We start from the raw sequence: 13,724 nt of genomic DNA on the forward strand, positions 1-13,724 counted from the left end.
TCAGTCAAGTAAACTTCTACTCTTAGTCATTGTCACATCAAAGACTCTGCACGTTCGTTCATATAAACAGATGATCAGCCCGATGACATTGCTTCTCCACTAATCTAAAGCCAATAATTTGTTAACCTTACTCTGGCTTTAACTGACCATTAGCCTTCTTCAGCAGCCCAACACTTTTCAGTACATCCAGATGGCACTAGATGGCACTATAGAGATTGTGTTGGAAAACTATTTGTGTGTGTGTGTGTGTGTGTGTGTGTGTGTGTGTGTGTGTGTGTGTGTGTGTGTGTGTGTGTTGGGGTTGGCGGGGTGCGTGTAGGTATGTGTCTTACAAAAGAAACTGAATGATAAATGGAAACAAATGGAGACGCAGCCAACCATTTAAATACCAAGTCGTGTTTAGCATTTCATTTGGGGGGGGGTGTGAGGGAGTTACAAAGACTTAATTAATCAATCGTCCCTCTCCTGTGGTTCTCTAATAAAAGCCAGAGTCCGGGGCCGCCCAGTTAGGTGTCTGCAGGGGAAAGAGAGAGACAGAACCAAAACAATCAGGGGAAGTGAAGGAAAGAAATCTTACTCCATCACATAGAGCCATTGAAAGTGTACACATTTACATTAGCATTACTTTAATATAAAAGCATTAGCTATTATACAGCATTGAAATAATTATATTTTTATTACTAGACTTTAAAATGGAAATGGGCGTCTTTCATTAACTTGAACACAACACACACTCATAACGGGGAAAAAAAAAAAAACTGTTATGAGCAATAAACACTGTTGGCAAGTTAAAAACGTACCCTTAATGAATAAATTATATGGACCATAAAAGCCAGAGCAGATTTGCGATTATAAAATCTACGCAAAGCTCTATGTCTGGTGTCAAACATTGAGGAAGGAAATGAACCCATGCGGCGCTGATGAGAAGTACCATGTGAACGTGCTAAATTTACTACAACCTGTTGTGACCGTACTGTCCACACATCCACTATATAAGATAAGTTATAACCAGCTAGCCCTAGTCCGTCCACTCTCAGTGTGATTTTGTATCTCAAGTAACACTAGTGAGTCATTGCAGCAAAAAAAAGTAATGGTGCCATCAGAGGCATAATCAAACACTGTCAGTAACTGTGTTTATTCGTGCAAAAGTCCCTTTTGGTAGTGGTAGGTAAAATGTGTGTTTGTTCATTCGTGGAAAAATAAAATGCTTCATTACTGGAGAGACACAGAGCCTCTAGACATCATTCAATCAATGTTTTCATACTGCGGATAACCTTCAGGCCAAAACATTTGTTTACCTCTGCGGAGTAAGAGGAGGTTGTGGTGTAAAACTACAGCAATACATTGCCCTAAATCAGCTCGTGGTAGGGAATATCACAATACTTAGCTCGCAAGGTGACAGCTAGTCAGGTTTACAGTACATATAGCCCCTATTAGTTTTTGCAAAAGTTAACATTGACATGATCACTAAACACAAAGAAACTTTTTTGAAAAAGAGCTGATGTAGACGGTAAAGGCCAAACCCAATGTGTGTAGTCTGTGATAACCGACTCACCTCGGTCCTGTTGCTGTGACTAATCTTCTTCTCGATGTTCATGGCCAGCATCTGGCTACGGAATGAGAGGCTCTTGGTCTTCTCGATCACCTGCTGGTACGGGGACACAGCGTTGTTCCCCATCACCACGTGACCCTAGAAGAGAGAAAGAGAGAAAGAGAGAGGGAGAAAGAAAGACAGAAACGTTTGACATCTACAACAAACATTTTCAACTGCACCCCACCCCCCTCTGTGCCTTTGGTTTAGAAATGCCAAATGCCACTAGTGTAGCAATCATCAGCACCCACATGCAGTCCTAAATTCACCCCCCTAGTCTCTAAACCCCAGACAGTAACCCAAAAACATCTGTTTCCAACCATATCGCTCGGAAGTTGTCCCGTTTCCTCCAAGTATGTAACAATCTCATGTAATTAAGGTTTGTTCCAAAACTGAATGTTACTCCACATTGCAATGTTGCTCCAAACACAGACTCTCATGTAATCATTCCAAGAATACTCTGGAAATCAAACCTTTTAAACGAAACTCTACTGTGCAGTCGTGTGTGGAGCTACACAGGACGGTTCCCTTCTGGAGCACGTCCCACTGTGCCTTGAAAATCAGTAGACCTACTGTAGCAAAGTATGCACGCGCACACACACACAAACACACACAAAGTCTCCAGTGGGGTGTCTCACCAGTTTGGAGTCGATCTTGGCATCCAGCCGGGCGTTGCGGATGAGGTTGACGATCCATCTCTCGGCTTCCTCTGGGGACATGTTCAGCTTGTCAGCCAGCATGCTGTAGGGAGACAAAACTTAATGTTGGCCACCTTGTACAACGCTGACGTTGGGACACAAAAAATGTAATGTTCAACCCTGCTCACATTGATAAAGGGAGAGACTTCGGTTGGAGCCTACTTTCAGTAAGACTTACTTAGAAGAACGTTAGACTCTGCTCTAAATGATGAAGCGAGACACCCTTTAGGTGGGCCCTACTTTCAGTAAGACTTACTGCTAGAGCCCACTCTCAACATTAAAAGGGAGACACACATCAGTTGGGACTTATTCTTAGTGAGTATGGAGGAGACAGAACTTTAGCTTTGATTATACCCACTAGCAAACAGGTACACTGGCAATTGTGGACACGACCGATGAGAAAGGAAGCACTCATTATCAGCATCTATATTCAACATTGCTACATACAAGAGAACAAACTCCCCACATTCAGCATAGCAACATATCAAGATGACAACAACAACTCTGTTGAGTCCCTCCAATTCGCAAGCCCTTATCAGCTTATATATTCAGCATTGCTACATACAAGAGAACAAAATCCCCACATTCAGCATAGCAACATATCAAGATAAACAACAACAAAAACAATTCCGTTGAGTCCCTCCAATTAGCAAGCACTTATCAGCTCCTATATTCAGCATTGCTACATACAAGAAACCCAACTACCCACACATTGAGCAATGCAACAGAACAAGAAAACAACTCTATTAAGTCCCTCCAATCAGATGCAGCGCACACTAGGAAGACCGCTCCACTCTGCACCACTACAGAGGCACCAGCTGTCATCAGCTCCACCAGTCAGTGCAAATAACAGACCATCACCATTTACATGACCTACCGCAAACAATGATTTCCTTCTGCAGACGAGCCAACTTGAAGTTACATTCACTATCAATATTCTTGCAATAACAATATTAGAAGGAAAAGTTCTCATAGCTCAGACCAGTGGTTTTGTGTGCATTATCTAGTACTGCACGGTGTAGCTATACTAGAAACTAGAAATGTATCACAGTACCCTTACAAAAAGGTACAACTTCCCATTGTGTGTTTAAATAAAAGCCATAAGCGTTTGCAGTGCTCTGCTTCCACTCCCCGCCATGCTCCTTGCATACACAGTGGGTGTGACAACTACCAATTAATCGAGATTTATATATTGATTTTGCTACATTTCTTCAGCTATGAGGTTAATACACACGGTAGGGCTATACAAGGGAATGCATTTATTTGTATTCGTTCTTCTTTATGATCTTGAGCTATTGGGCACTGCAGTTAACGCATGGTTTTGTTTTGTTTTTACTATGCATGACACACTGTCCTGCAGTTTTATACACAGTGCGGCTAATACTCAAGAAATTACTGCTGTACTGTTCTTGGTGTTTTGGGTCTCTGCTGTCGCACCACTTCAGCATCGGTATTGGGATACTTATGGCACGTTTCATATCGAAGTCACAAGTCTGGCATCACGACAACACTAGTATTAACATTAGGTTTCTTTAATGTCCATAAGAGAGCCGGGTGTTTCGTGTTAATAGCGTGACTTCAGAGGGCAAGCTGATGGATACGGGCTGGAAACAAGCGGGAGCACTCCCATTTCAGCATCGCGCTTTTCCAATACGCTTGTTCCACCTGACTGAGAGTGCATTGATTTCTCACGAGGTCTTTGGCCTCCTCATAACTAACAGCGCTGCGACCAGTCGCCTGAGGGGAATAAGAGCCTGACCGCAACACCACCCACTGGACTTCATTTTCTTTCTTTCTCTCTCTCCTTCTCCATCTCTCTCGCTCGCTCCCATTAGAGTAACTCTTACTCACGAGGGGAAACACAAAGCCCCTATTATCCTCCATTCTACAGTCGGTGTATTTCTCAAAAGGAGCTGGAGAAATTTGGCCCAAGCAATACAAATCAAGCTCACCTCCCCACACCCTCCCTCCCCCCCCCCCCCCTTTGTGATGGCGCACCTGCTCTGCTTACCTGATGCTGATGCACTGGTGGATGCGACAGAACGTCTCAAAAATGAACAGACGAGCGTTCTCGATGAAGTCCTCCAAACAGGCGACCAGGAAGAAGTCATTCACCAACACCTGAGAGATAGCGACCAAAAACAAATTAAGGACTCAGTGATGACAGCAGCAACAGACTCAACCTCCTTCTATTCTTAGGAAAGATGATGAAGGCTACGTGGGCAATATCCGGCGTCTCAAAAAGTGAGTGAAATGTTGATTATGTGAGTAATTTCATGGTGGAATGGGCTTTGCCACTAATGCATGTTCACTTGGCAAACATGGCATCCTAAATATGTACATGAGCTGGCTATTTTAGGATCATGATCTACTTCCACGTCATGACTGATTAAGGTAATGCATACATGTCATTACCAAACAAGCACACAAGCAAACAAACTTTTGCGCTGCTGCGACATAAAACAGAAGCCTTTGAGTTGTCAGGTTTCCCTAGTCAGTGGTGCCACTGGCTCTGAGCTGGTAGTGAATAGCTCAGCTTTCGAGATGTCAGGATTTGCTAGCGGGTGTGTGTGTGTGCGTGCGTGCGCGTTTGTCTGTCTCTCCCTCTCTGTGCCTCTTGTTCAGAGGAATTCCATTCCTAAGCCACTCTGAAGGGATTCCCACTAGCATACTGACACTGACAACAACATACACAGACTAGCCTATTAGGACACGTTGATGGGGAATCAGGCAGGTGATGCGACAACCTCAACCGAAACACTCCCGTGCCTTCAGACAAAGATGGGAGGGAGGGGGGTGTGGGCTTACCGACTCGCACTCCCGCAGTTTCCTCTGAGCACTGTCAAAGTCGAAGTTCACATACAGGCACTCCACAAACTCTGTGATGGGATCCTTGTAAGTGTAAGACTCCTGTGGAGAGACAAAAATAGAGAGAGACAGAGAGAGAGAGAAAGAAAACAAGTGAGAAGTGAGAGAGTGAAAAAAAAAAAGGATAAGGCAGGACTGAATCCTGTGCTGAAGTGTGCTGTAGCTAGAACATCTTTTTGTGGCCTACTGCAATGACATGAACAAGCTTTTGCAAAGGAACACCTGCAGGTCAACACCACAGAGCTACACCCACATGCCCACATGATAACGCCATTAATTTTACCACACTGTGGGGGCCAAACTAAAGAACCCCCCCCCCTGATAAAAGTAAATAAATAAAAAAAACTAAAATAAATAAAGAAAAAGTGCTGTATCAGAGTGCAAAGCTTGCAGCTCAGTCTGATCCCGAGCCTCTCCCCTGTCTTGGGTTCCTAAAACATTTGTCAGCAGAAGCTGAGAAAGGAATGCTGTCTCGGGGCCCAAACTCACCTGCTGGATGACCTTGACCAAGTCCTTGAGCACCTGCCGACGCTTGCGTACGTCCTTGTTTGTGATGACGGCCGTGGTGAGGTAGCGCAGGATGTGGGGGCACATGGTCTGGATAGCGTTCAGGTACCTGAGAGAAACCACAATATTTATTTATTTGTTATTTAGAGCTTAGAACATTTTGAATATTTTGAGAATTATTTTACTACAGGGACCTAATTACAGGGGACAGTTCCCCTAGAGGAAATCTTGGTTAAGTACATTGCAGTAGAGCACAGTCAATCATTTTATTTTTTTAATTAAATTAATTAAATTCATGGGTCCTTGCAAAAATCATGTAGCTCTACTCGAAATACTTTTTAAGATATTACTTTTACAAGTTTGGCCCCAAGAGCTAAATTATATCATACATTTTAGAAGCACAGCTATAGCATTTTGTAAGATCCCATGAATTTAAGCTGGACATTCCTTCAGAACCATGACATACATTGCTCTAAAACGACATACACAATGTAACAAACCATAAATACCATTATATGATAAAACCATTTATATGATAAGACATCTACAGTTGAGACATATCTGGAGTCTATTTACATCCATAAAGTAGTGGTCTAGTGCTACAAAAAATTATCTTAATAGATGACAGATCAAAACAGAACTAGTGTTTTGCAAAATCCATGCACTTGAGAAAAAATTGAACACAACACACACAAACATCAAGGCAACAAGTACCAAACTTCTGCAGGCTCTCTATGTATAGATTTGTGTATGAGAGTGTAGGACCATTTAGCTACCTAGTCACACACACACAAACTTATGGGCTGGGTAGAGGATCAAACACACATTTACATTAGCTTAAGGGTGCTCTACCATCTTCCTTTGATCCTTAATATGGCGTTTCACAGCCTATACGCCATTCACACTAGCGAAGCCGCTTCTTGCAGTGCTACTTAATTGAAAAGCGGGGCCGCAAGCAGTGGGCAGAGCGCAGCTCAAAAGACACTGTGCCACTGCACAAGAGCGATGGCAACCCCACCCACACTACTGTCACAGCCAAGGAGTTGCTGCGCTCTGCATAGAGTGGGCAGAGGCCTACTTAAAAATGATTAAGATCGCTAGATTGAAAATCTTGGGCCCTGTAATCTGAATCTCTGAAGAGGTGTGCATTACTGCCAGGTGTCTTCCAAGGCTCCTGTGCAGCACAGAGCCGCCTTTATTTCCAATTAAAATGCGGATACATTTTTCTATTAAAGTATGTATTTAGATGATGTGTTAATCCAAAGCCATTTACAAGAGACCTGCAGCACTGATAGTCCACCTGGAGCAACTCAAGGTTAAGCATCTAAGTATATAAGTATATAGTATTAAGTATATATACTTTTTTGATCCTGTGAGGGAAATTTTGTCTCTGCATTTAATCCAATCCGTGAATTAGTGAAACACACACAGCACACAGTGAACACACAGTGAGGTGAAGCACACACTAATCCCAGCGCAGTGAGCTGCCTCAACTACAGCGGCGCTCAGGGAGCAGTGAGGGGTTAGGTGCCTTGCTCAAGGGCACTTCAGCCGTGGCCCACTGGTCGGGACTCGAACCGGCAACCCTCCGGTTACAAGTCCAGAGTGCTAACCAGGGCTGTCACTTTACGTTCGAAAATCAATTGCACAATTGATTGGACCAAACAAAACAAGTTTCGAAAACTACAATAAGGAATCGATTTTAACCAAATATGTACACTATTAATTTTAAACGAATTAAACAAAATTCACAAACAAGAATATAAAAGAATTCCGAAGTGCAGTAAGCATTGCAAAAGCTAAAAAGAAACTTCCCACCAATTTTACGCACCGGAAACAGCTGTTTCAATCAGCTGCTGTGCTGCTCGTGTTTTGCCAAAAATGGAGGACAACGCGATGAACCTGTGCGACATGAGAGAGACTAGTGATAGGCCCTAATAACTTGAGGAGTTTGATGTGGAAGTACTTCGGATTTTTGGTATATCAAACTATGGAGAAGAACAAAGCGGTAGGCTATGCAAACTGTGCAATCGAGTTCTACGTAGGCGAAATTTGTTTGACATTTCTAATCGTAAACACAGCTACGTTGAAGCCTGCAGTAATGTTTGTCACTGATGTAATGGCAGTATACTCGGCTTATTGTTTTTCGAGAATGTAGCACTCCTGTTTGTCATTGTGCACGAAACTTCACCATAAATCATCAGAAATATGGCTTGCGTCTACAAGCGCCCTCTTTACGTTCGTCCTAATGCCTGTTACTTTTTTGTGGATTGGCCTATATTTGGCGTTGAAAATGGAAACGTCTTTAGACATGAAAAATCGATTTTACAATCGATTCAATGAACACTTATGTCTCAAAAATCGAACAGGATTTTTTCACAAAAGTGACAGCCCTAGTGCTAACCAGTGTGGCAGCCAAGAACTGAACCCACAAGGTTTCTCTTGCTACCGCTGGCTACCCCAGTTCCTTAGTCACCAAACCACCACTGCCCGTTTCTTCTAGAACAATGCGTTTCCAGACACAACAACAAAAAAAACCTCACTCAAAGCACACAGTCACTGTATGGTGTGCTCCAGGGCCTCCCGAATTGCTCCGGCCCCCACCCCCACCCCCCCTTGGGCTAGCTACACTGCTGCCCATCTTTAAAAGGAGACCCCTGGGGACAGGCTTTCACAGCCTTGCATAAGAGACTGGTTACTGTGGAAACTTTGGGGAGGAGGGTTTCATCATCCAGGAAGCTTCCTCTTTGTACCTCTGTACGGAGCGACACCCTCTGGTCAGAGTGAATGAGTATAAAGTAAGGACTGGTGATACGGACTCAAAACTACATCACAATGTCATAATATTTTTTGCGAAAAACAGCATTAAGAAGGATGTGAACCTAGCACCATTACCCACCATCTTCCTGGCCACAAGGCACAACAGGTCTGTGCAAATACAAAAAGAGTCAACTACTCACTGTGGCTGGTAGAGGAAAAGCTCGATGATGTTGTCACGGCCCTTGGGGTGGTTGAAGAAGACAAACAGGGACCAGTGGATGAGCCATGTCCTCTGCTGGAGGGACTGGAGAGGGGAGCTCACAGACTGAAACGCATAATGAGAGATGTGCAAGTGAGTCGCCAGAATAGCTGACCAGAAGTTACCAGGCAAAATTAGAGGTCACAGTTGTGACAAATTTGAAGCTACAATATAGCGCCAGAAGTTGCCTTGACAACAAGTCACCAAGAAACAAGTTAACAGAAGTTGCATCTTAAATAAGCTGATAATTTCTCTGAGTGTATCACTTCTTGGAGTGCAACCAAGGAGCACATATTCACATTTGAATCACAACAGTGATTAAAAACAAACAAAAAGTGTCAGTGCCCATGCCTACTGCTTGCAGACCCAGTACAACAGAATGACTGCAGTGGCAGACTGACCATCTGTGGGGTCTGTCCAAAGAGAATTTGGAACCGCTGTGAACTAGTCCAAACCCAATGGCTACCTTTGAATGACTTTAAAAAAAAAAAAAATTAAGTATGCGTGTTTTGCAATTACTGCCTTCTGGCTTTCAATAATTCATGCCTAGTTCAAACACAAAATGTAAACAGTTTTAAGCATTAGCACTAGAAATTATAGACCAGGGCTAGGCCAAATTGCTTTTTACATACTTTGAATCCTAAGCACATTGCTGCAATAACAGCAAATTAGCTCCCAGCAGTCTGGTAATGTGTGAGCAAAAAAGCAACAGTTTCCCCAAACACCGGCACCAGTAAATTCACAACGAGCTGCCAGCTGGGACACAACATTACATTATGCGGCTAATGCAGGGCCTATACATCATAGTGCACTTAAAATTATGGGATATTGGATTTGGATGGATAGATAGATAGATAAATAGCCGCTACTTTGTATTGAGATATGGAAATATTGCCTGCAATTGCATCTCATTATATTTGATGAATACTTATTTTATTCTGCAACTCTACCACAATGTTATGCTAGTGCCTGTGCTATGTCCATTAAGAACAAAAGTCACAGCACACTTCTGGCTTTGTATTAGTTAAACATTGAAGTTTTGCTATTTATTTAACTGAAAAAAACTAAGAGTATGAAAACAATCCACATGAACATCAGAGGATGTTAGTGCTACAGTTTTATCGGACTTGGCCAACCTTAAATGTTCCGGAGAAGGAAGCCAGAAGTAACTAACATAATAAATACATTACTGTGCAACACTAAGTGCATCAAACAGTCATGTCCCGCCATACAAATACAGACACTACACAATTATCACAACTACACAAACTATAACAATGATCTTTCGTCATAGCAGGACTACTAACTCAAATCATCCGAAATAAAACAGTTCACCTTCAAATTTCAGAATTGGGAAAGGTTGAAACATGATTCAACAAAATGGCCATGCAAAAACAAAAGGAGAGATGTTGGTGATGTGGTTTTAAGCTGAAAGAAAGTGACTGCTGCTTACGTTGTTGTCAATGGTTTCTCTGAGGCGGGTCAGGTCCTCCATGGCTGCCTCCCAGTTCTGCATGAGGATTTCAGAGGCCAGTTTACCCCACAGCGAGCTCAGAGCATTCCTGTCTGTGGAAGGAACCTGATGGACAAATCACAAGCACATTTACTGACCAAACTTATGTGGAATATGGTTCTGGTAATTGAGGCTTTTCAAGTGAGGACAAAGCATAAAAGGCGATACACATGTAGACAATATACACAGATAATCAACCAAATACAGATAAAGTGGTTAAAACCTCTAAGCAAAATATTACAAACTCTATGTATGGCCAAACCTTTCCTAGGTTTCTTCAGATATGCCACACAAGTGGAGGAGTACATGGTAATTACCAACCTCTGCAGACATTACATCTGAATACACCTTGCTGGACCCTCTCCATGGATTGACAAAAAACATGGATGGACCAACAACTAGGGGTGTAAAGGTACACATATTCGTATCGAACCGTTTAGGTACAGGACGTTAGGCTCAATACAGATGTGTACCGAATGCAGTCTTTAACAGTAGTTTTTTTTGCCTTTGGACCAGGTTTCAAATTTAAATTCCCACACAAACACATTAAATGGCGGACCATCAATTAAGCGCCAAAAAACAAACAAAAAAAAAAAAACGACACCTTTTCAAAATACTATTCCCGTTGTGCATCAGCAATATTGTCAGTGAATTTCAGGCTTGCTGTACCTACAGGCTTACCGTAACGAAAATTAACTGAACTGAGGTACACATTGAACCGTGATTTTTGCAAACTGTTACACCTGTACCAACAACCCTATGATTTCACTGAATAATCCTTGAGGAAAGCAATTTGGGAAAAGGGGTCAAGAGCAAAGATCCTAGAAACAGCTTTGCTTTTACATCAGGAAATTGAACAACTGCTTGTTTCACAAACAATCACAATGCTTGCAGCAGATGCTAAAGCACCTAGATGAGGACAAATCACACATGGTTTACCCCGGCAGCGTCATTTGCATCTTTTACAAACATCAATGAAGTACTCTGACAATCGCTCTCAATGAAGCACTCGGACATGTTTTTAGTGTACAGCTGTTATTTAAAACCGGTTCACAATGTCACAGCAACTGTGTCTGGACAAGGATCTATATGGCCAGATGAACCTGAGCCGGAAAGCATCTGCAACTCCTAAACACAGGTCTGACACTCACCAACACACGGAAGAAGTACAGGTATTCTGCAGCACCAGAGTAGTTGCCACACTCATACTGAAACTTGGCATATCGGTAAAGAGTGTCCAGGTACTCCTGACGGAACTGTGGATGCAAAGTGTAAACATTGGGTCATTGGGTTTACAAACATAGTACAGGAGTAAACACAACATTATGTGACAAAAAAGTTAAATATGAGGTAAGTGTGTGTGTTTACATACACAAAGCATTAGACAGAGAGTGAATGAGTTGAGATAGGTAACTTACATTGTGTTTCTCCGCCAAATAGTCAAACAGCATCCTCCCATCTCTACAAATAGCACAAATTACAAAGGGAGAATCAGTCATGTTGCCTGACAAGCAAGATTTTAGTTTTAGAGGAAACTCCTAAGTTAACACCATATGAATGGGTTTGAATTTAGGAGAATTCACCTTGTTGACTGCATCTGTCGGGTGGTCTCCGGGTCCTCGAACATCTTAACGATGGGCTCCGTTTCCGACTGCAGCTGTTTTAACTGTGCTACTACAGTCGTTCTCTTTTCTCTTAACGCTGAAAACAGGACAACAGTGAAACTCAATGCACATATATGGGCTATAATAAAGGCAAAGTGATTAAATGTAACAGAATATAACAAGCAAAATTATGTCATCCATTATACTCACAATGGGGGATCTCCTTATCGGGTAACAGGTTTTTGTACACATCCATGGCGAAATCCACCATGTTAGTGTCGCTGAGCAGATCCAGTTTGCCTTGGAGGAGTTCTTTCTCATTGTAAATCTAAGTGAGACAACATTCATGGTAAGCAAAATATAAGCACGTAACATCTATACACCTAAATCACCGATCTAGCATTAATTTATTACGTGAGTGATAATCAGCTGACTAGCTAGCATTAGCTGGCTAATAGCCGGGCTAGCCTATCGCCAAACAACCATAGGATGCCGGCTGGGTTGTCAGCGACGGACGGATGCTAGCACGTGGGGGGAAAGAACACTATATTCGATATCTTGGAATACACACTCATTCGAATTGTAATCAATGGACAAGAAAAGGTAACCATACCTCTTTCACAGAAAGAAATTCCAACAAGGGAAAGACCAAATGCCGGTCTAAAAAGTGCGCGATCTTGGTGGTCAGATCGTACTCCGCCATTTTGGAAAAAGAACTTCCCCGTCTTCTTCTTCTGCTGTAATAGTCCAAACGTGTCAATGGCGCCGCAACAACTCTACTGCCCCATAGCGGTACGGAGCGTTATGGTAAAAGTGTACCCAATTTGGTATTCGCGTTGAGTATGGATTTAATCCACGTGGATAAGAGCCAGTAGGGTTTGTGTTTTTTAGAGTGGTGCGAGGAGTCAGCCCATGCCTGGCTCTGCGGCTGCCCTTCAGGCGATTGCTTAACCACTCAGGCTTTTCTTCAGTGGACACTCTCTTAATAGGTAGGGGCTAGCTGTATGGATTAAGCAAGAGAAATGGGCCCTTTGCGGAATGGAGTTCTCTCCCAGCCTCCTGCCTTGTCAATTGACATTCATGTCAGTGCTGCTGAAATAGCTTACAGCTAAAATGACTAGTGGGAGTCTATTGCTGCTTCTGGTCTCCAGGGAGATAGGATACCCAGATTTCCTGTCATAATTTCAAAGCCTGCTTTGAAGACAAGTTAGATGAGAGCGTTCTAATAGAATTGATTGTTTAACAATGTTGACTGAAGTGCAAGTTGTGTTAATTGGCTTGTTAAAAAAATATACTGCAGCCCTTGCCACTTAATCTACTAAACCCCTCTTCTACTGCACTTTTTACCCCCCCCCCGTAAATGCACAAATAGGCTGACACCAGACGTAATTTCACTGCATTTCTTACTTCCAGTAACTATATGCATGTGACAATAAACTTCCTTGTATCCTTGTATCCTGTAGGTGTTTAGTTGCAGCCTCAGTCTATCCACCCACATAGTTCCACAGAGACCAATGTGGCTCTGTCTTGTTGGAATCCAGCATTGGTGAACATACCTGTCTGTCAGTGTGTCAGAAAGAAAGAAAACTTTTACAAGAACCAGAGAGCACTGGCAAAGCCTGCACTGCAATCTGTGTAATGGACCAGAGCCAGAACATAATCGCTGAATCTGAGCCATTTCATCGGAGAATATAAATGTCACACAGAAACCATATCTGTGGGTGGCTGCTCTGCATGGTGATCACCAGACCCCATCCTTTCATTGTAGGAGGTCCTTCTTGGCCAAGCTATGATTCATATGAGGCAGACTGCTATAAACGATATTCACGCTTTAGAGGGAAAAAAAACAGTTGTGGAGTTTAAGGTTTATTCGCTGCCCCCACCCCCCCTCTCTCTTTCTCTCTGTGAGTGTGTGTGTGTGTAT

At 42.7% G+C, this 13,724-nt stretch overlaps 1 protein-coding gene across 1 annotated transcript; it reads right to left on the reverse strand.

Moving 5' to 3' along the window:
• Nucleotides 1–380: 380 nt before the first annotated feature.
• On the reverse strand, nt 381–12,553 carry eif3eb (eukaryotic translation initiation factor 3, subunit E, b). The gene is made up of 13 exons (XM_042076316.1): nt 12,414–12,553; nt 12,011–12,128; nt 11,780–11,897; nt 11,615–11,657; nt 11,348–11,452; nt 10,137–10,262; nt 8,625–8,749; nt 5,647–5,773; nt 5,098–5,199; nt 4,301–4,410; nt 2,230–2,332; nt 1,556–1,690; nt 381–514 (listed from the first exon to the last, which is right to left on the reverse strand). Exons 1-13 carry the CDS (start codon nt 12,501–12,503, stop codon nt 476–478), a joined length of 1,341 nt encoding a protein of 446 aa, XP_041932250.1. The 5' UTR covers nt 12,504–12,553; the 3' UTR covers nt 381–475.
• Between the last annotated feature and the right edge of the window lie 1,171 nt (nt 12,554–13,724).

The sequence above is a fragment of the Alosa sapidissima genome, chromosome 21 (assembly GCF_018492685.1).
Source record: "Alosa sapidissima isolate fAloSap1 chromosome 21, fAloSap1.pri, whole genome shotgun sequence".
Classification (NCBI taxonomy): Eukaryota; Metazoa; Chordata; class Actinopteri; order Clupeiformes; family Clupeidae; genus Alosa; species Alosa sapidissima.

Excerpts from the sequence above, each read along its gene's own strand:
- eif3eb (XM_042076316.1), bottom strand. The coding sequence starts at position 12,503 with ATGGCGGAGTACGATCTGACCACCAAGATCGCGCACTTTTTAGACCGG. Across the intron at positions 2,333-4,300 it reads CACCAGTGCATCAGCATCAG|CATGCTGGCTGACAAGCTGA; the intron begins GTAAGCAGAGCA and ends GTCTCCCTACAG. Across the intron at positions 515-1,555 it reads GTCACAGCAACAGGACCGAG|ACACCTAACTGGGCGGCCCC; the intron begins GTGAGTCGGTTA and ends TTTCCCCTGCAG.